This window comes from Sus scrofa, chromosome 6 (genome assembly GCF_054392235.1).
Source record: "Sus scrofa isolate SSC_HxYL_T2T_F1_AM1 chromosome 6, Sscrofa_HxYL_maternal_Yorkshire_Landrace_v2.0, whole genome shotgun sequence".
Lineage (NCBI taxonomy): Eukaryota > Metazoa > Chordata > Mammalia > Artiodactyla > Suidae > Sus > Sus scrofa.
The window spans coordinates 92,733,515-92,755,889 of NC_139388.1; the positions used below are offsets into that span (position 1 = coordinate 92,733,515).

The following is a 22,375-nucleotide window of genomic DNA, read 5'->3' on the forward strand; positions in this document are numbered from 1 at the left end:
ATACCCCCAGGATCTCCCCTGGGCCTCTAAGAGCTGCGCACAGGTCTTTGAGAAGCGCCTGTGTCCAGAGCCAGGCAAGGGGGTCCCCGAGGCTGCAGATGGATCTCTCCGTGGTCAGCTCAGGTCCAGCCCTCCTTCCCTTACCCAGGCCTCCCGGGACCCTCAGCTGCCCCCCATCCACCCCTCCCAGGGACTCACCTGGGCGGGGGCAGGATGAGGCCGAGGGTGCGGTAGAGCACAGCACCGATCACAAAGTAGGAGGAGGCCTCTTCGGGGTCCGCAGGGAGGAGGCGCTGGTGGGAGTGGCCTGGGCCAGGAGGCACGGTTCCCGGGCCTCTCCCCCTGCCCAGGCTGCCTGCTGCCCCTGACGCAGATGCGGCCGGCTTCCCTGGGGAGGAGAGGCTGAGCACCTCCTTGGGGAGGAAGAGGCGGTCCTCTGAGTGCCTCACCCAATCCTTCATGCCCCGGCGGCCCCGCATGGGGAACGTGATGTCGCTGGACACAGCCGAGACGGGCTCGCGCTGAATGCTGATCACTGCAGGGGTGAGACGGAGGCAGAAACAGAGGGGACAGTCACGGGGGAAGAGAGAGGTGTCGGGTAGTCAGCAGGAAGGCAGGTGCAGACACCAAGGTTGGTACAAACACAGAGGTGGGTACAGGGAGAGACACGGAGAGAGGGACACAAAGAAGGGGTTAGAAGAGGAGAGACAGGGCCCAGAGAAGGAGAGAGAGGAAAAGAGGAAGAGCCCTCAGAAATCATCCCTCTTCCATGGGAGCCCGGGTTTGGCCACCTCCAGCAGCCCTCCCCTGCCTGCCTCCTTGTACCCAGGTTATCCGTGACAATCAGAGAGCTCTGGAAGGCCTTGAGAGCATCGCCCACCAGGTGAATGAAGTCCTCCACGACACGGAGCAGGTGCACAGAGCCAGGGGACACCTGGGGACAGAGAACATGTAAGGGGCCAAGGCAGGAGTGGGTCATGGGGGAGGAAGCCTGGAAGCCCAGCCTCTCACCTGCTGAGCATCGTCCCACTTGTCCTTGTTCTCTGCATCCACCATGAAGCTCACTACCTGGAAGAAGCGCTGGGGAGAGAGCAGTGGGTGTCGGGAGGTCCCAGACCCAGGGACAGTAGCTTCCTTCCCCACCACAGCCCCACTTGCTGCCCCCAGCAGACTCTGCGATGGGAGCCTGGCCTCTGGCTTCAATCCAGGGCTTCTGAACCTTCAGCCCTCCTTCCTCTTGATGGGGCAGAATGGTACCTGCACATCATCAGCCGAGGGCACATAGGTGGCCCTCTTGAAGGTGTCGGTGACATTCCTCAGAATGTCCACGGAGAAAAGCAGGTCCCCACTGTAGTAGGTGCGCCGGGCCAGGAGCTCCTGCAGGCTGCGCACCACTTGCGACATGCCCTCGCCCGCCAGCATGCGCTGCCCTTTGGCCAGGTGCTCCCGAAGCTGCAGGTGACAGGAGGCCTGCTGTTACCAAAGTGTCAAGAGCTGGAACCAGTCCCTGGCCCATCCCACTCCAATCCACCCACCCCTTGCATCCAGAGGGAAAAGGTCAGACAGAGATGCTCAAAAGGGCTCAGAGGGAGACAGAATCTAAGAAAGAGGCCCATGAAGAGAGAGAATCCCCAAAGATACTTACAAAAAGACCGAAATAGAAACAGCTAGAGAAGAAAGGAGCTCAGATATACATATCAAAGATGATAAGCACAGTTCGGGGACAAGGCACCTCCCTAATCCAGGGGGGTCATGACACGCCAGAAAGTAATGCGTCCTCTCTGTCTCTGTCTCTCTCTCTCTCTCTCGTTCTCAAACACAAGCTCCAAGCACAAACACAGCAAATACCAGTTACATTCAGACAAGTACACACAGGCCACATTTGCTGGCAGCATTCTTACCCCACAGCAGGCCCTGAGCTAGGGCCTGGGGACGTAGAAATAATTTCAACTTTGTCCCTGCCTTCAAGGAGCTTCCCAGTCTAACAGGACAGATATTGTGATGAGGACTCAGATCACCTAATGACTGAGAAGCTCCAGGAGCTAGAGGAGCACAGAGGCAGGTCCCAGGGATAAGGGAAGACACGCCAGAGTCGGGCCCTGAGGGATGTGTAGGAGTTTGCCAGACAAGGAGAGGCATGGCCAGGCAAAAGTGGGCAGAGTATGCATGCCAAGGCACACGGGCAAGAATCAAGCTCCCCTAACTCCCACTGGAGTCTGGGACAGACCCCGTGTCTCCCCGCCTCCAGCTCAGTAGGATGCACTCACTGACAGATACAGGTAGCGGTACTCGTGAGAGATGCAGCGGGCAAAGCTGGGCAGCCCCCAGTAGGCCACACCCTGGGCACTGAGGAGACAGCGACGGCTGGCAGAGCCTGCAGGGGGACAGGACCGAGGGAGGGGTGTCAGGGCCAAGCTCTCCTCCACTCCACTCTTCAGGATGGAGGCTCAAAGAGACTGGGGGCCCAGTAGGGGGCAGCAAGCATGGCAGGGGTGGGGGATCCACCTGCCCCTCACCTGAGGCGTTGGGGGGGCACTTGTTGTAGATGATCTCGCCAGCAGCCGCCTTCTTCCACGTCATCAGCATCACGTACTCGTCCCTGCACATCTCATGGAAGGCTGTGGGTACGGCGGACGGGCTCAGCCAGGCCCACGCACTTGCCCCCCAAGCCCCAGGGTCCAGTGGGCCATACCTGGACACCTCTTCTCACTGCAGGGCTTCACCTCCTCCCCGGTGCCCTCGCAGGGGTAGCCCTGAGCACCCGTGGCCTGGCACATGCGGAAGCGGCGCTGCCAACCTGTGTCACATGTCTTGGAACACAGGCTCCACGCATTCCACGGCCCCCACTTGCCATCTGTGGCTGCGGAGAGGAGGGGCGTGAGTGGCCCCAGGCGCCCCTTGGGCCAGGGCTGCCACCTGCCCACCCTGCGCTGCGCACTCACTCACCCGGGCACTCAAGGTTGCCACACTCGCGGGTGTCAGTGAGGGCCCCGGTACACGTGGCCCACGCTGGGCCCGCCACACTGCACTTCCTGCTGCGTTGCTGGGTCCCGTTGGCACAGGACGTGGAACATGGGCCCCAGGGACCCCATTCTAGCCACTGGCCTTCCACTGCATGGGGAGACACAAGCAGGGGTGGCTGTTGAGCAAGGGGTGTGTGGGGACAGGTGGGGCAGGGCACTGCAAGGAGATGTCAGAGCCTGCTAGGCATTCAGACCTGAACAAGGCCAGACCCACTGGAGAGGGGTGGCTGAAGGGGGGCTAAGGGAGCTGGTGGTGCCTGGGCCTCCCTGCCCGCCACCAGCTCCAGGAATACAGAACCCCTCTCCACTTGGCATGGAGGCACACGCTCTCTTCTGTCTAGGGAAATGGGCCTGGGGCCACCTTCTGATCTTTGCCCACAGGTAAGCCCAGCTTTGTGTCCCTTCACAGGCCAGCTGGCCATGAGCAGGAAAGTCTTATGAACAACAAGCAAAGGCTCAGGGGAAGGGGCACTGGCAAGCAACCCCCTTTGGATGGGTCTCAGGTGCCAACTCCAAGGATAAACTGGGCCAAGTCACCTCCCACGCCCAAAGGTAGACTTTGTCAGTCTCCCCATGCTTGGTCAAAGTTCATGCCCCCCCCCCCAGGGGCAGGGCACTGGACCTGACTTCCGCCCCTCTCCCAACCCCACCCGGCTAGACAGCCCGCCTGGAAGCCCACGGGTGCTACTGACCCGGGCAGGCAGCCATGCTGCAGAGCTTAGTCTGCAGCTCGGGACCCTCGCAGGCCTTGCCGCCGTGCTGGGGGGGCACGCAGGTCCGCATCCGGCTCCGGGACCCCCGCCCGCAGCTGCGGGAGCACAGGCTCCAGGACCCCCACTCCTCCCACACGCCGTGCACTGCAAGGAAGCACGTGGCCTGTGGCTGGGCGGCACCTCGGCCCCGCCCACTGCCCATCCACCCACCAACCAGGAGCTCCGGCAGCTCTGCCGCTGCTCCTCATTGGCTCTGCCCTGGACCCCAGGACTCCGCCCTTTAAGGAGATGCTGAAGACACAGACTTCAAGTCCCAACTCACACAGGATACCACCTGTGGATACCGGACTGGGAGATTAGAATCAACCCAGGAGGGGAGCCAGGGGTCCTCCTCTCCTGGGGGCACAGGAAAGCCCAGGAAATTAATATTTCCCTTTGCCCCACCCCCACCCTCCCCACCCCCAGACCCAGAGCAAAAATCCAACATGGCAGGCCTGGGGCAAAAGAATGCCCCTCCCAACCCCAAGCGGATGGACAGACAGACAGACATGACCCTCTACATAGACACTGACACAGAGCTCACGTTCTGAAACACAGCTTTGCCCCAGCCTTTGCAAGCTCTGGGCACACCCCCAGTTGCCAAGACCCCTTCCCAAGTAGTCCTACTCTAAATTCCCAGCGAGGAGCTGGTCTGGTCTGGGCCCCACTTCACTCCCTTAGGCACAAGGGGCAGGACCGGCTGTCCCCCCACCCCGCAGGCACATGCGCATTCTCAACAACTCCATGCCAACTGAGAAAGGCTTCAGGGTCTAGGGCAGGCTCCCTGGGGAGTGGGATACGGAGTCAGAGGAGGAAGGGGATGGCCAGAGAAAGTTGCATTTTTTAAAAAGTGGCTTTTGTCTTAGATCTTGAAGGACAGGCTGAATTCAAATATCCAAAGTGGAGGTGGAAGAGACAGGAGAACAAAGTGCAGAGCAGTGGGAAAGCGCAAGAGGTGCTGGTGTGGCCAGAACATGGGGAACCCCGCAGGCGTCGAGGGGAAAAAGAAAGACGCCGCCTTGATTACCAGGATGTACTACACAGGCCCAGAACCAAGCCAGCCGGTGCCGGACTGGGTCTGATTCATCTGTGTCGCCAGTGCCCTGTGCACGGCTGGGCATGCTGTGGGGGCCCGTCAAGTTTGCTGAAAGAAGGAGGCAACCGACCATCTTTGGAAGATGAACCTGCCCAAGGCTCAGGCAGGACAACCCTGCAGGCAGACGGGGCGGGGAGGATGGGCATACCTGGGCAGGTAGCTGAATTGTTGCAGGGCCGGGTCTCCCGCAGGGGCCCGCTGCACAGGGTCCCATAGGGGGAGGACACGCAGGAGCGGGTCCGCACCTGCAGGCCCTGCCCACACGTCAGGGAACACACGCTCCACGGGGACCACTCCTCAGCCGCCGGGTCGCCTACGAGAGAGGGACAGCGTCGGCGGCAGGGGGCATCTCCCAGGGACTCGGTCTCACGGGACTCCTCCTACCCTGACCCCGAGTGAGAGGCTCTTCCGGAGGCAACCCAGCCCTGCCCCCAGGCCTCACATGGCAGAGAAACACGACTGAGCTCCAGGACATAGACACAGACACACCAAACACACATGCCACCAGATGCCACAAAGTCGGGCCCCGCCGCAGAGGAAGGGAGGCGGGCCCGGGTTACCTGTCTGTGCCATGTATAGCCCAGGCTCATCTGCAGACCTTGGCCACTGCGTTTTCACCTTCGGTTCCTCTTCCGGCTCCTCACCTGGAACACGGAGGTGGTGGCAGGGGCTCAGCAGAGGCCAGCTCCATCCTGCCAGAGTGGCACAGAGCGGACAGCCTTGCTCGCCCTCAGCCCGAGGGTCCGGAACCAACTGCAGGTGACGCTGAGAGAACACCATGTCCTGCCCCTGCCCCACCATCCTACGGATAAGGAAGCTGAAGCTCGGAAAGCCATGCAGGGCTCGCCCACGGCCGCACGACCACCTTTTCATCTTTTCCGCGGCCAGACTGGGGGACACTGGAGAGGAGTGGCCGCTCATATCAATGAGCTCTGAGAGGCCTTCCTGCTGAGTGCTGTCCATACCGATCTCCTTAACCCTCCCCTGGGAAGTAGGAAGCTCTGTTTAAAGATGAGAAAGCTGAGGACCAGAGAGGGGACGTAACCTAAGATCACACAGCTTGGTAAGCCTGAAGTCCAGGCTCTTTCCACTCACAGGGCTAACTGCCAGGGCAGACAAACAGCCAAGATAAGCAGCTGCGACCACCGCCTAAGCCAGGGGCAGGGCCTGGGGCCTGGATTCTGCTCTCCAAGCAGCACTAGATTATGACCTAGAGGCACAGGCCAGAATGCAGAATGTAGGTGCCTCCATCCAACAGACCCTACTCCCCACCACTCTGTGGCCGGGGAGCTGCAGGTGTTCTGGGATCTGCTGCTGCAGCCTCAGCCCCCACCTCACCGGGCTCTTGGCTGCCCTGATGGATGTGTCTGGTCTAGGCATGGGAAGCACCGCCAGCCCTGGAGGAGGGGCTGGGAGCTCCCATTCTCCAAAGCCAGGCCCTCGTGCTCAGACATGAGCTCATCAGGCCCTCTCCCATAGGCTGGGTAGCAGGAATGAGGGCAGACGTGAGTGCAGAAGAGGAAGACCCAGCCCGTGCAGAGGCAGCTGGGCAGGTGGGCCCGGAACAGCATTTTGGGACAGGGCTCAGCTTGTGCTGTCCCCAGACTAAAAGGTACTCCTCTCCCCCACCTCCAGGCACTCTTCCTGTTTCTGGAAGCCAGGTCCACACCAGACAGGCACTTTGTGTTTGAAGGAACCCAAGAAGGCTGGCTGTACTCCTTCTGCCCCCTGCCGCCCAGACCAGGCTCTGCGTCTGAGAGAACATTCTTCCTGACCCGGCATGAAGAGTGGCCACTCTGAGCAAACCTGCTGTCCAGCGGGGGGGGGGCCTGAGCTGCCACTCAGCCAAGCTTCTGGTCTCATCCACTTCTGCGCCCTTGCCTTCACCCCAGCCACCAGTCCCAGGCCCTGATCTTCATCATCCCTGAAACCTCCACGACCCCTGAAACCCTGATCCTCACCACCACCTCCCCCGCAGGACAGCTTCCGAGTCAGGCAACCCTGGTCCCAAATGGGGCATGGACACTGACCAGCTGTGTGACCTTGGGCAAATGTCCCTGCCTCTCTGACCCTGTTTACTGACTTCTGTAGGACAATACTCAAAATACCCCCTACCTTGAGGCCTCCAGACAGGAGGCCGTGGAGCCCTCAGCACTCTGCTTAGATGTAGAGAATGTTCAGAAGTCAGTCACTACCTGGTTGATTTCACCAGCTCCCCTCCCCTGACCACCTCCACCCCTTCTGTGCCCTCATGTGCCACCACCTTTCAGCTGCTGGGGCCTCCTCCCTTTGAACAGCCTCTGCCATCCCTCCTGGCCCCACTTTGGGCCCTGCCTCTGCCAGGATCACAGAGAAGGCGCTGGTGCCAAGCCCGGCAGCTCCCGAATCCCCTCACCCAGCCCTGCCACCACACCCGCTCAGCCAGTCCCCAGCCCCGGAGTCTTGTGACAAACTGCCTTCTCCACGCCCACCCCCAGGCTGCTGAAGAAACCTACAGCTGTGCCAACCGGCACCACAAAAGACTCAGGGCTGCAATCTGCCGGGCACGCGGGGCTCCCTTCCTTCCCCATTCCCCAGCTCACAGGCTGTGCCAGACCTTGACCTCCATCCTCAAGCCCATCTCCAACCCCCCCACCCCGCAACAAAATCCTTTACCGAGAAAGCAGAAGCTAAAACACCAGAGCACCCCCGCCCCAACCTCCACTGACTTCTTGCCCCACCTCTCCAACTCCCAGCCTCCCTGCAGCCCTTCTCCTCACAAAGGCCAGCCTCTCAGCCGGCGCTGCATCCTATTCCTTTCGCCTTCGCAGGAGCATCCATTATCCCCGCTCTCATCAGCATTTCGACAGCATTCTTCTCATGGCAGCTCAGGAACGCTCGCAGCTCAGGAACGCTCCCAGTCTCGGTCTCTTCCGTTGGTGGTGGGGGGAGCCCTCCTTTGACCTCCCTGCCTTCTCTGGCCGCTGCCCTCAACTTCTCTTTGCCATTAACGAGTGGTCCACAGCTGGCACTCCAGTTTCTCACCTGCCACTCACGTCCTGGCTCAAATGTCACCTCGCTTGGTAATCCACTGCAGTCTGGCTCCCAACCACATCTTTCGGCTGAAACTGTTCTTGACAGAGTCCTCCGCGCCCTCTTCATTGCTAAATCCTATGGACACTTTGCAGGCCTTGTCCTGCTTGACCCTTGGGCAGCAATTGGCCCTGCTGACTTGCCAGCCTGAAACGGTCCCCTCCCTGACACTCCTGGCTTCCTGCTACCTCTCTGGCTCCTCTTCCCAGCCTCCTTGACCAGTCTCACTTCCGGCTGCTTCCAACATCAGGCATCCATGCTTTGTCCTTGTTTGCACAGTACAACACCTTCTCCCCCAGACTTAATTAACCACCTCTGAATGGCTGCTCCCAAGGCATTGTCCCCCGCTGCCCTGTGCTTCACTCCTGTACAGCTTCCTGCCTCCTGAACAGATCCCATGGTGTGTGTGTGTGTGGGGGGGTGTCCTCAAACTCGGCATGTCCAAAATAGAATCATCTTCTCCTCTCACATCCCTCAAGTCTGCTTGTTCTCCGCCTTCTTCATCTGGAAAACTCCTACTTGACCTTCAAAACCCACCTCAAATGACCTCTTAAATGTGAAGTCTTCCTAATCCCTCACTCCCCAAGCAGAGTTGACTGCCCCTCTTGTACGTGCTTTCTCATCCCAGATGACTCCATCTTCTGACTGTCTTAATTTCCCCCACCCATCGACCCTTTGAAAGGAGGCTGTTTGTGAACCATCTCCCTAACCACAGTGAACACAAGCACAGAATCGGGCCCAGAGAAGTAGCAGTAAACACCAGTGAACACACTACTCCTAGCTTCCCCCCCAACCCCCATGGAGGGACACTGGAAATGGTCATTTGTCATCTTAGGTATCAGCTCTGCCCTGCAGCCCTCTACCTAGAGCACCCCCAGCCTGACATCCATTTATTAATTAACATTCTGGAGGTGCCATTCCGCGTGTTGCCAATCCAGCCAAGAGTTTTCTCGTCCAGCTCCTTTTTTGGCATCTTGGCCATTACTGTTGGGTGTGGCACCCCTCCTCCTGTCCCCAGCCTGGCATCCAGTAAGCCCATCAAACAGGGCCATGGGAGAGAGCAACCTGACTTGTCATGGACTCACACTGCTTCCTGTGGTGTCCACATCCTCCACCAACCACTCACTGCCCGTTTGCAGCCAGCCCCACAGTATAATCAGAGCTGCTATTGGTGGTTTCTCGAATCCACGCCATGTGCCAGGCCAGGTCCAGCTCTCGAGCCCCTCTCCTAGCCTCGCCTCCTAGGCTGGGCCAGACAGGGGCAGGGGCTTGCACTGACCACCCTGCCCTCCCCACCACCCTCAGAGGCGAGGCCAGCAGTTTCTTTGCCGGCGGTGAAGGCCAGTGCTCCCTGAGGGGCGAGAAGACAGATAAGACCAGAGGTGGCAGCCACTGAAACACACATTATGCGGCTCCGGGCTCCGACCAGTGAGTGTGAGAGGAAGCTGGGCCAAGAGGAGGGGAAGGATGTAAGCACCCCCAGACCTCCCAAGCGTCCTACTCAGTGAGTGCTGAGAGCGACTGGACCAGGGGCTCTATGGCTGACGGTGCTACAAGCTACCCACTTTCCCACCTGGCTGCACCTGGGACCCGCTTCCCTGCTCAGCCCCAGTGATCTCTTAACTGCTCTCTTTTGGGGGGAGGTCACACCCATGGCACATGGAGGTTCCCAGGCTAGCGGTCAAATCGGAGCTGTAGTCGTTGGCCTACGCCACAGCCACAGCAACGCAGGATCCAAGCCAAGTCTGCAACCTACACCACAGCTCAGGGCAATGCCAGATCCTTAACCCACTGGGCAAGGCCAGGGATTGAAACCTGCATCCTCATGGATACTGGTCAGATTTGTTTCCACTGAGCCACGATGGGAACTCCTGCTCTGTTTTGTTTTAAATAACCTGGTAGTGGATCATTTACTACACAGCTCCTGTGGGCCAGTCACAGCCCACACTACATCACCTCATTCAATCCTTATCAGGACAGGTTCTCCCATTCTCCTAAGAGGTTCGAGGCTCCAAGGGCTCATCCTGGAGAGAGGCTGCTGTGGGATTCGAACCCTGGCCTTCCAGATTCCAGAGGCCACTTTCCACTGAACTCCACTGGCTCTGACAAAATACAACTCAACTTGGACCTCAGAGAAACCGTCCCTAATTCCCATGGGACCCTGCGTTACTCCCCCCGCCCCCACAAGGCCCCCCAAACTTGCCTCTATTATCCTGTTTTCACACCATTTTCTAATTGTTCCTTTGCACCTGCTCCCCAGCCAGTGAGCCCAATTCTCTGTAGCCTCCAAAGTGATCCTCTGGAAGCCCACAGTGTAAACCTCAGCCTGGCATGCCCCAGCCCCTGCCAACCTGTCCAGTCCTGTTTTCCCCTCCCCACCAGGTAGCACACTGTGAGGCCATGCGGGCCAGTGGGAAGGACCCAGATTTGGGAGCCGGAGAGATGAAGGTCTGATTCCCGAGTCTGCACAGGCTTGCTGTGTGCCCCTGGGCAAGTCGCCTCGCTTCTCTGAGCTTAAAATTTTCCAACTGAGGAGTTCCCGTCGTGGTGCAACGGAAATGAATCCGACCAGGAACCATGAGGTTGCAGGTTCGATCCCTGACCTCTCTCAGTGGGTTAAGGATCGAGCATTGCTGTGAGCTGTGGTGTAGGTCGCAGACATGGCTCGGATCCCGTGTTGCTGTGGCTGTGGTGTAGGCCGGCAGCTGTAGCTCTGATTCGACCCCTAGCCTGGGAACCTCCATATGAAGGAGTTTGGCCCTAAAAAGCAAAAAATAAAAAAATAAAAATAAATTTCCAACTGAAAATAGAGATGATTCTTCTTCCCACAGGGTCATCAAGAAAACTAAATGATGAGAGATATGGACCACCTGGAGCATAAGCTCTCACTGCAAAGGTGCTGCCACCTCCTGCTTGTTACCTTTGGACATGCAAATGCTTTCCTCCTTCTGCTCATCTGTTAATGGTGTTTCCCTCCTCTTGGAATGTGTTTTATCTGTCAATATCTTCTAGATGTCAAATGCCACCTCCAGGAAGCCTCCCCAGGCTGACCACAGAGAGGTTTGAATGTGCTGGGGGTCCCTTTTCCGGCTGCAGCTGTGAGTATCCTGACCTCGTCTCTCTCTTGGGCCCCGAGGGAGGGTCTCAGTCTCCTTTGACCTATTTGCACAGGCAGCCCAGCTCTGAGCTGCCAGACACGAGATGGGCATTTAGCAAACATGAACCAGATACCTCTGAGGGCTCTTCTGCCCCAACCCCCAGGGGCCACCCTAGCTTCACCCCTGTCACAGGCGCTCTGCCACCTGAGCAGGACTGCACATACCTGCTACACCGCGCTCCACAGACCCTGGCCCCCAAACGCCACACAGTCCAGCCCCCTCAGCCTTTGTCGTGAATGTGTTAAAAATAACCACGATAATCATCACTTCCACAGGGAGAGCGCAGAGCAATTTACAAAGCAGTCCTCCCTTCCCTCAGGCTCTCTGCCTCCTCCCTGAGGCTGGCCCCAGAGCCCCAAGTGGGTACCAATTGATTTTCCTGAAACACCGTTCTGTCCTGGCCTTCATGGCTCCCACTCCACAGCAGTGCTTTGCATCCTGGGGGGCAGGGGGGCAGCGCAGGGCAGAGGAAGGTGGCTCTTGCAAATTCCAGGCTGTACCTCTGCAAGCCCAGTGCACCTGGGTACGCCTAGCCAGAATGCAGTCCTCCTCCGATGACCTCTGGCCGATCTGTCCAGCCTCCCAACAGAGCTAGCTGGGTCCCTACCACCTCCCCCGCGTGCCCAGGAGCTCCTCAAGATCAGGGACCATCTGACTCATCCTGCCTCCCCCACAATCCAATTTCTTGCTGTCTTAAAGCCCTTGGTCAACAGAGGGAGGTCCCACTGGTTGGGGGAGTCAGAGCCTTGGCCCCACCTCCCACCACTGGGAAACCGTCGAGGAAACACTGCCAGTCTGCCACAGCTCCCTGTACCTGGCCTGGGCACACGCCACACCTTTGCATGGGCTGCTGCTCCCTCTACCTCTAAAGCCCTTCCCCCTGCACTGGACCTCACCTGGGGGAGGCTCGCTGATATGCCATGAAATAACAATGGGTCACAGACACAGGAAGTGATCTCTTTTCTAGGTCTCTTTCTCGGTAGAGGGACTGTTTGCCAGTCTTGACGGTGATAGTCCAGTTTGCACCTGCCACCCATGTAATTAAGAGTGCCCCTCCCCCCATTTACAATCTCCAAAATGTCCTGGTTCAGATGATAAATGACATGGCCACCTTACTCTTAATCCTTCCAAATGCATGAGAGAGTCTCTGCGTAGCCAGAGACTTTAACACACTCCCAGCAAGTGTTAATTTCTCTTTCTAACAAATTGAGAGGAGGGGTGAGCATCTAACTAGAATAATGTTTCTCACGGTGGTTGTTTCTTTGGTTACCTTCTATTTCAGATAAGTGAAACTTTCCCACTGAAGATATAGAATTTCTTTTTAATATATTAAATTTAAAAAGCAATTCAATTGGGAGTTCCCACTGTGACACAGCGGAAACGAATCTGACTAGGAAGCATGAAGTTTCGGGCTCAATCCCTGGCCTCACACTCAGTGGGTTAAGGATCCAGCGTTGCTGTGAGCTGTGGTGTAGGTCGCAGACGCGGCTTGGATCCCATGTTGCTGTGGCTGTGGCGTAGGCCCGGCAGCTGTAGCTCTGATTAGACCCCTAGCCTGGGAACCTCCATATGCCACGGGTGTGGCCCTAAAAAGACAGAAAAGACAAAAAAATACAAATAAAAAATACAAATAAAAAGCAATTCAATTGACAGAAAAAAAATTCCACACGCTACTGAACTCCTATTCACTCCTCAAAACCCAACTCAGAATCACCTTTTTGGTGGGGCTGTGACCGCAGCATTGTGGAAGTTCCCAGGCCAGGGATCAAACCTGGACCATAGCGGCGACCCAAGCCAAGGCAGTGACAACACCAGGTCCTTCATACTGTGCCACAAAAGAACTCCAGCATCACCTTCTTTAGATGACCTTCCCACTGCTTTGTGGTTTAATCCCTCACTCTTCCTCCTCCCTTGACATCTGGCACATGCATCATACCTATTACATGAAACTATGATAACACACAATTATTTATTAGGAATTTACCATGTGCCAAGCACTGTGCTAAACACTTACCCACATCCTCTCGCTTAATCCTCACCATTACTCTTTAACATAGCTCCCCTGCCCCCATTTTATAGGTCACGATACAGGGATGAGGAAGCTTGCCCATGGTCACACAGCTGGTTGGCCTGTGTGTGGACTGGACCCCCACCATACACCAGTGGTCCTCCTCCCCGACCAGAGGGCAGGAGGTGTGCCTGCTTCACCTTGGATCTCATTCACCAGAGCTGGTCCAAGGCCTGGCACCAACTCCACTCTGATACCGGCATGAAGACATGTGCTGGATGGGCCGGGACTCAGTCCCCTCTGAGGTGTCTGGGGGAGTCTGTGCCCCACTCCCTGTCCCATGATGGAGCACACAGACTTCCGGCAGCAGAGATCTGGCCTGGAAGCATCTCCCAGGAAACGTTATCACGTGTGCTACATCTCCCCACACCCCACTCCGAGAGAGGCCCGGCCTCCCTGATGTCTGCGCCCCAAACAGGCAGGCAGGGCCCCGCCTGAGCACTGAGGAGAAAGACAATCCAGGACTGGGTTGGGCAGGTCAGAGGCAGCTTCCCACAGAGACAGGGCTCCAGCTGTGCTTGGAAGGATGAGGCACAGGATAACCCAGGGCAGGGCAAAGGGCATTTCAGGTGAAGGAAACAGCCCAGCCAAAGGCAGGGAAGCCAGGAGTTCCTGTCATGGCTCAGGGGTAATGAACCCAACTAGTACCCATGAGGACGCGGGTTTGATCCCTGGCCTCGCTCAGTGGGTTAAGGATCCGGTGTTGCTGTGAGCTGTGGTGTAGGTTGTGGATACAGCTCGCATCTGGCGTTGCTGTGGCTGTGGTGTAGGCCTGCAGCTGCAGTTCTGATTCAACCCATAGCCTGGGAATTTCCATATGCTGCAGGTGCAGCCCTAGAAAAAAAGATAAAGAAAAGTTGGCGGGGGGGGCGGCAGGGAAGCAGAAAGCAGGAGCCCAGTGGAAAGGATGGGATCAAGTTAGAGGGAAAGCAGGTGGCAGCTGGATCAGGGGTGGAGCTGGAATGCCAGGCTGAGGAGTCTGGGCCACTAAGGGGAGTCACTGGGGGATGAATCAGGGAGGTGACACCCAGAGAATTGGGGGTCCTGAGGCCCCAGTGGGGCAGCACCTTGTCCGGGTCCCACAGCAGCAGCAGCAGTGGGGGTAGGGGTGGATCTGAGCCCACTCTTGCCTCCCAAGCTCAAGACTCAAGGGACAGCAGGCTCAGCAGGTGGCCAGTCCTCGAGAATGGAGCTGGATGATGGGGAGGGTGGGCTAGCAGCAGCCAGCCAAAGGCAGATGGTGCCCCTGGGGAGAGGTCAGGAGTATGGCAGAGGAGGGAGGGGCTACAAGAGGGAAAGACACTTTTCTCCCAGGTGTCACCCCACCCAGCCACACCTCAGGATTGGAGGGCCAGTGGGCAGGAACGACAGGCTGGCGACTGACCCCCTGGGAACTGGGCTCTGCAGCCGGTACCACTTCTACCACCCGCCTTCCTGCCTGGCCTCAGCCAGCCTCCGTGCCCGTCCTCCGCCGAGCTCCTTCCTGCCTGCCTTCCCTTTCTTCCTCTCCCCCCACTTAACAGATTGCGGCAGCAAGATGGCACAAATTTATGGCTCAACTCACCAAAAATAACAAGAGATCTATCAAAGGCAGTTTGCGTGAAATTAACAGGCGCCTGTACCCTCTTGTCGAACGCAAGGGGCTCTGAGGCGGGCCTGGCACTCCACACCCGGCCTCATCGCTCTTTCATTACGAACCCAGCTCCACCCCGCTTGGCCTGGCTGTTGATCCTACCTGGCATCCTACCCCGAGGTAGGCCATTGATTCTACCCCAAGAAGCACTGCTCCCTTGCCCCGGGACCTGGCAGAGGGGCTGGGTCAAAGGCCTCACTCTCCCTGTTCACCACCATCCCACCAATCTCGTCCTCAGGCTGGCAGCTCCACGTGGCATCCAGTCCTCCTGCAGCCGGTATATGTGTCCAACAGGCCCCATGGTGAGGTGGGGGAGGGAAGCATGGAGGTGAGGCCAAGGGCTTGGCCAAGGTGCTGCTGCCACCAGGCACAGTGTGCTCCGGGCTCTGATGATGCCACTGGCCCTCAGATGCCCCCTGCTGCATAGAACAAACTGAGTCGTGTGCCCTTCATCTCTGGCCCCAGAGAAGGTGGGCAGAAGGGAGGAGGTGGCAAAGAAGAAGAGCCTCTTGCTGCCAAGGGAAATGAAGGAGTTGTGCCAGCCCAGCTCTGGGCACCAGTGTGCCTTGTGAGCCCACTTATGGCTGATGCCACATCACCCCCCACCCCAACTCCCCACCAGAACCTTCCTTGCAGGCAACCCCAGGGAGTGGCCTGGAAACATGCCGAGCAGGACAAGGGGCATAAGCTGGGAGGGCTCCCTACTCAGAAAAGATACCAGCCCTCGTGCCCAGGGACAATTGGCATCCATTCTCCATCCATCCTCAGTCCCATCAGATCCCTGCGGCGGCTCTGATGATGGTGGGAACGATGGTGCCCTTCCCATCACGGGCCCTCTCTGACCCCTAAAGACACCCAGCTACCAACCAACTCCTGCTTCCGGCTTCAGCCAAGCCCAGCTGGCTGCTCCTGGCTCTGCGCTCCACATGGCAGCTTGCCCAGATGGTGCCCGCCCAAGAGGGCAGAGCCTCACTCAATCCCACTGCAGACCACTGGGCTGCTGGACCCCAGGGGAAACCAGACAAGAGAACCCACCCTTTGCCGAGCACAATGGGGGAGGCCCCCATGGAGTGACGGGCAGTGGCGGCCAGGCAAGAAGAGCCATAAACCTCCTGATATACGCCTGGCGCTCTCCGCCGATGTTCGACAAAGAAGCGAAATTCAATTTCTTCCTGCAGGCACTAAATCCCAGGCCAGCCTCCAGGGCCCGTGGCCTGCCCACGGCCTGGCTGTCACTGGGACAGCTTCATCGACCGCTGTTAAAGGCCAAGCTGGCCTAGGGGAGAGGCCAGAGCAAGGCCACTGGGCCCTTGCCATGGATGGGCATGATGCCAGATGTCTCGTGGGGGAGGCTGAGAAGCCGCTCCCCCAAAGCCATGGGAGAGGCTACTGTCATCATAAACACCCCTTGAATTAGACCAGGGCCATCTCCCCATTTTACAGACCAAGAAACCTGCTGCCAAAAAAAAAAAAAAAAAAAAAAGAGGATCTATTCAGTGTAACAAAGGCGGTTCCCAACTTTAGGGCTTCATCTCCAAAGCAGGGATGGGAACAGATCGTACTCCTCGCAGCCATCACGAGACCCATCTCCTTGTAATCACTCCCAGTCCGAACCAGATGCCCCCTCCAACTTCCCTCCGTGACAACCTCACGATGGTAGACCAGCACCTAGTATCCCCAAAGGGTAAACTGAGGCCCAGAAAGGGGGTGTTAGTACCAGCGCTGGAAACCAGATCCCAAATCTCTGCCGCCCTCCCACCCCCACGCCCTGGACCCCCAGGCCAGTCCCTGGCCCAATCCTATTCAACAGGCACGCAGCAGCCAGCTGGGGGACTTAGGGCCTTGAAGCCACAGGAAGGAGGGTCGGCAGAAGGTGGCCGTGGCTGAGGGAGCCGGGGTGGGAGCGGGAGCAGGCAGGACTCAAGGGCTTCGTGAGCTTTTGCCCAGTCAGCAGGAAGCTCTAGCAGCTGGCGGCCTTGGTCCCAGAAGACGTGGGCCCAGAGGCGGGGAGACAGGAGATGCTGGGAGCCGAGCCAGGCCAGCCCTCCCAGACAGCCTCAAAGCTCAGGCCTCTTCACTCACGTTCTTCTGCGCCCCCCTCTGCCCTGACCCTGGGGCCACAGCCAAAAATCACTGACCCGTGTGGGCCAGAAGAAGTCCCTGCTCCCCTGCTCACTCCAGCCTCCAGGCAAACTCGTCAGCTTGCAGTGCCAGGGCCTGCCGCGGTCATTCCCAGCTTGGGGCCTTTGTACATCCTGCTTCCTCTGCCTGGAATGCCCTCTGCCTTGGCTTGCTTCCGGTTGGCCTTCTGATCTCTGCTCCGTACCATTTCCTTTAGGAAGCCTTCCCTGACTGCCCTCGCTAGGGGGTGCCCTCCCTGGGTTTCTCCCAAGGCATTGTCTGATCTATCCCCCCATGCATCCACCCAGACTGCAAACTCTTTCAAGAGTAAGGTCTGACCCCAATCCACTGTGGTGACCCCAACGCCCGGACAAGGCTGGACCCGGAGGAAACACCAGCAAACAACTACACGAATGCCCCAGGATCTGCCAAGATGGGCACACGTGCACACACGCACAAACACAGACGCACACCCTGGGCCCTGCTCAGGCTCACCATATCTCATCTCCGTGGTGAATAGGTCATTGCTGCTCCCCGAGTGCAAATCGGCCTCGGCAGGTGGGGCTGGGCCCCCGGGCACCAGGGCATTGGACAGGGTGTGTGCCGCGGGAGGACCTGGAGGCGTGGTGGCCCCTGCCTCTCCAGGGCAGCTGCAGCCCGGCTGGGCAAAGCCGCAGGCCCTGCCAGCTGCGCGGCCGCACTCCTCGCTCCAGCGGCAGAGCACGCCACAGGTGAACTGGCTGGAGTTGTTGTTGTTGATGAGCAAGACCTCGACGAATCGGAAGGCCAGGGCCGCGGGCGCCAGCAGGCGCGGGGCCTCCGAGGGCTCGGCCGACAGGCACAGCTGCACAAAGTTCTTGTCGAAGTGCAGGAAGGTGAAGGGGCCTGAGCCGCCGCACAGCTCCAACCCTGCGGCCTCCTCTTCCTCCTCCGGTCGCCCCACCTCCGACTCCGCCGGGGCCTCCGCCTCCTCGGGGCTGGGCCGCAGGCAGGTAAAGTTGACCAGGTAGTGGTCCAGGGGCAGCAGGCGGGGGGCAAAGTGGGCGCACACCTGCTCCTGGCGGTTGAAGCGCAGGTAGAGGGAGTACTTGGTCGGGTCCGGGTTCTCCAGGGTCCAGGAGCAGCCCGAGGCGATGGTAGGAAAGAGGTCCTGCAGTGAGAAGGCCCCGTAGAGCACACCCGAGGCCAGGGCGGAGCAGGCGCTGGGGGCAGGGTCGAAGGCGGCGGCCAGGCGCAGGGACAGAATCACAGATAGTAAGAGGGGACAGGCTGGGGTCATCCTATGTCCCTTGCCCTGTGGAGAGAGACAGTGGTCAGTGGCCCCAGGCACGGCCAGCGCGGGGCTCTGCATCTCCTGTGACTGACTAGCTGCAGGTCATGGGCCTCGCGGTTAGGACCCCGCTCTTTTAAGCCACCCAGGCCTTCCCGTATGATCAGAGACTAGGGACCGGACCGCTCTGAGCCCCAAGTTAAATCAAGGCACTCAGAGGAGCATCTGGCATCTTATGAGCCCTTCAGAAACGTTAGTTGGGACTGTGATCCTATGGCTCCTCCGTCAGTCCCAACAACCTCCAGCATCTCAGCCTGACATTTGGATCCAGCCCCAACCCCACCACCCAACTCGTATGCTCCCGAACTGTTGCTCTGAGTTGCAAGGTGTCCTGATCAGCTGTGAGGCATGTCACACATAATCCAGCGGTAATTGTCAAAGTAGCGATGTTTGACAATGATTTGCTTTTTTATAAATCAGAGCAATTCAAGGTTATTCCCACAACAATGTCATTCTCACTCACTCGCTTTACTGAGTGGGGGGAGAAAGGGGAGGAGTTACCGCCTGTGGGCCAGGGACTGCGCCCAGCCGGAGCCATGCCCGTGAACGCCATGACTGTGGCTGCTGTGGACTTCCGGCCAGAAAGGAGGCGGAGAGGCCAGAGGGGTGCAGTTGTTCCCCTCTAACCCCTCTTCCCCTCCCACCATGAGGTTATCCTCCAAGGTCTGGCTGCAGGCCTGCTATCCCCAGGGAGGCCACCAAGTCATCTCCCTGCCCGTAGCTCCCACAGCCCCTGCCTGAAAGTCTGCATCATCCAATCATCGCCTCTCTCCTTTGCTGTCTCTCCAGGGCTGCCTCACTCATCTGAGCCTTCAGGCTCCTGAGTGGAGACCAAAGCCCGTTGATTTCTACCTCCCTCCAAAGCACTAAGCGGCGCTCCCAGCAGGTGTGACTGTGGTCCAGGTGCAGGAGGACAACTAGGACCCAAGCCCTACTTTGACGGACACACAAGGCAGTCAGGCCAGAGTGGTCAAGGGATTTGGGGGAGGGGGGAGGGGATTGTAGGTGCCCTACTACCTACCAGGCCAGGGCAGAACACCTGCCCACAGCCTCCATCCCAGACAGCGGAGAGGGATGCCTGGGCTGGCTCGGACCCACTCCCTGCCCCCAGGGGAAGGAGGATCCACACCGCCTCCTTCCTCCATGCCCAAGGCAGAGCCCACAGAACTGATGGGCCCCTTGAGCCTGGTTGTTCCACATTAGAGGAGAAAGGATGAGACTCCAAGAGGGGAGGCAATCTGCTCAAGATGACCACAGAGAAGCCAGGCTAGGGCTGGAGTCCGGGACCTGAGGCCCCAGCCCAATTTCTCCCTCATCCACCCAGAGCCTCCTGCTCCATCCCCTTCCTTGCTACTCATGCTTCAGGCCAGAGGGACAAGCTCTTAGCTCTGGGAACTGAATCACAAACATAGGCTAATTCACAGGTGTGGCTAGACTGCCCCAAGACCCAGCTGCTCCCTGGGTACAGGTTTCCCTGGGGCTGTTCAGGAGTCTAAACAGTGGCCAGAAGCAGGGAGGGAGGGACAGGAATTAAAACCCCAGAATTCCAATCCCCATGCAGCACGGAGGGGAATGCCTCACTGCCCCAGACCCCACGTGCTGCCATTCTGAGCCAGGCCCAAGCCCCAACCACAAACACACTTGCCCCTCCTGTCTACAGGGGGGTTAGGGGGGGCAGGCTCAAGGCCATTTACTGGGGAGGAGCCAACCCACCACCCTCCAAAGGTCCTCCTGGAGTTATCCTACAGAAACCAGGATAGCTGAGTCTCCACTGCTCCCCCATTCCCAGAGGGACTAGACCCCTGGCCTTCCCCGCCTCACAGGCTTGACCCAAACTGATCGGCCCGCCAAGCCTGCTGCGGCACCAGCCAAGCCAGCAGCTGATGATGAGTGACATCCAATCCCCCCGCTGCCCCCAATTATTTTTAAGCAGGCTGCAAAATTCAGGCCATGGCTCTGGCTCAGCAGAGGGGAAGAGGGGGCTCATTATAACTGGCCTGGCCTCCCCCACTTAGAGCAGGGCAGGGAATCTCCACACACAAACACACCAGCACGTGTGGGCATGGACATCCCTGTGGCCTGCAGATACAAAAGCATGTATGCACAGACACATGTGGAGCCAGGCGTTCTGCACGTAAAGAGTTGCGCGTGCACACAGACAGGCACAAAGATGGGAGTAAATCAGATGAGTGAACCCCATGCATGGGAAATGCACATACTCACTGGTACAAGGCTATAAAGAGCCAGATGCTCGTACACATGCGCTGAGATGCAAATGTACTCTCTAGTGTGAACACGCACACACAGGTATTTGGTTCTTTGAAGCTCAGCGTATGACGGCTCAGTATCAGGCAGGATCTGACTCGCTGCTCCTTCCTTGGTAAAACTGAGGACGTGGAACCCCGGGCCCTACCTCCTGAGCCTCCGTTGCTCCCTAGTCCATGGCTCCAACCCACCAGGAAGAAGCTCTAGGTCCATATCGTTCAGAGCCACAGCCTGGCTTCTCCAGAACTGAGCCACCTCTAAACTCTACCCAAGCCCCTTCCTCTACAACGACCTCTCCTTCAGAAGCACCTCCCCCCCTGCAATTCTGGAATTTCTTCCCGAGTGTGTATGACGCGCATGGTTCCTGCTGTGACATAAGACCTTTTAGGGGCCTCTTTACAAATCACTCCTCATCCACAAAATAAGGCAAGGAGCCCAATTCCATGCTGGGTCAGAGACAGGCTCCCCTGGAGAGGGACCTAGAGGGATCCTTGCCTTTCAGGCAGCTCAGGGGATTATTAGCTGTGATTAGCCTCCCTAAGCCTCAGCTTCCCCCTCTGTGAAGTGGAGACCCCGATCCCGCCAGGGGGATTGTATACGCCTTCTCATTCCATCTCCTGGTGAGTTCCCAGCACAGAGTCTGGCACAGGGAGAGCCTTCGCATCACCCTTTTCCCTCCCCCCTTTCTTAGAACCTCACGAAGTCTCTCCCCTTTCCTGCTGAGGTTGTGGTCGCTGCCTCTGAAGACTCTCTGGGTTAAACCTCAGAATAGCTTTACCACCTGCAAGCCCAGGAAGACGGCAAACTCCACGCAGAGCTAGAGAGGAGGGGTACCACATCAGCTCTGAGGAAGAACTTCCTGGGTCAGGAGGCAGATGGAGAGGCTAATCACAAGGCCACCTTCCTCAGGACCTCTCTAGGCTGAGAAGGGTGAGGAGCAGGTTGAAGTAATCTCAGTCTCAGGGACCCCCCTCCTCCCGCCACCCGGGCCCTTCACCTCATGCCTCCCCCACCCCAACCTGAGAATCCCACCCTCCGCCCAAGCTCACTCAGGCCACCTTCCTCCCAGACCCCAGAGGCTGGGCTTCCCTTTTTGCACCAGTGAGGGAATCCAAGGCTTTCCAGCAGCTGGAAGGGTCAAGACGAGGGCTAGAGGGGGCCTGGAGCGCAGAGCGGCGGGGAGGGGTACCTCAGGGCAAGGTCTGGGTCTCCGGGGTCGACCGGCTCCTCCCGATCCTCCCTCGGGCGAGGAGCCCCCGGCCGCGGGCGGGGGAGGGGCGGGGGCGGGGCGCGTCGGTGCGCACATCCGTCGCGTTTATCCACCTGGCAGCTCCAATTCGCCTGCCCGTCACTCACCCTCCGCCTCCCGGGGGCTCGCTGAGCGGCGGAGCCCAGGCAGACCTGCGGGCGGGGACCCCTACGCAGGGCCTCAAGGACCCCCCGCCCTTACACCGGCTGATGGGGGCGCGGGGTCCTCAAGAACCCCTCCGCCGGGAGCGCTGGCACCCAACAGAACGCACGCCCTCCACCGAGCAGTGGGCCAGGCCGAGGGGAGGGGACGACCCTCCCCCGGGGTGACCCTCCCCCATGGCGACCCCTCCCTCTCCGACTTGCAGAGTGTCCCTCTGTCTGGGGAGGGGACTCCTGGAGCCTCCCGCAAGCCACAAGTATGCAGCCTCCAGCCACCAGCGTGGAGGGGGGGGGGTGCCGCGCGGGGCGGTGACTCAGCCGCCCTCCGCCCGCCTCCCCGGAACTTTGCAGCAGCTGGAGCCCCGTTGCTACAGGAACCGAAAGCTTTTGTTCCCCAATGTCAGGGCTGCCCCGGCAGGCAGCGGGAGGCTGGGAGGCTACCACTCC

At 58.8% G+C, this 22,375-nt stretch overlaps 1 protein-coding gene across 50 annotated transcripts in view; it reads right to left on the bottom strand.

Annotated features, from left to right (window-relative positions):
- ADGRB2 (adhesion G protein-coupled receptor B2) overlaps positions 1–22,375 on the bottom strand; it is a 37,394-nt gene that overhangs the window by 12,216 nt on the left and 2,803 nt on the right. For 14 of the 50 annotated variants that reach the window (XM_084958987.1, XM_084958982.1, XM_084958986.1 and 11 more), the window contains exons 2-13: positions 17,419–18,217; positions 5,432–5,515; positions 5,020–5,184; positions 3,716–3,880; positions 2,947–3,111; positions 2,693–2,860; positions 2,517–2,618; positions 2,268–2,374; positions 1,258–1,452; positions 1,012–1,080; positions 826–934; positions 199–535 (exon numbers count right to left, since the gene is read on the bottom strand). In XM_084958987.1, coding sequence (XP_084815113.1) covers positions 199–535; positions 826–934; positions 1,012–1,080; positions 1,258–1,452; positions 2,268–2,374; positions 2,517–2,618; positions 2,693–2,860; positions 2,947–3,111; positions 3,716–3,880; positions 5,020–5,184; positions 5,432–5,515; positions 17,419–18,202 — 2,450 coding nt within the window. In that variant the 5' untranslated portion in view covers positions 18,203–18,217. Of the gene's footprint in view, positions 1–198; positions 536–825; positions 935–1,011; positions 1,081–1,257; positions 1,453–2,267; positions 2,375–2,516; positions 2,619–2,692; positions 2,861–2,946; positions 3,112–3,715; positions 3,881–5,019; positions 5,185–5,431; positions 5,516–16,940; positions 17,090–17,418; positions 18,218–22,375 lie in introns of those variants that run through there. The other 36 variants (XM_084959006.1, XM_084958999.1, XM_084959004.1 and 33 more) reach the window with 9 other exon arrangements.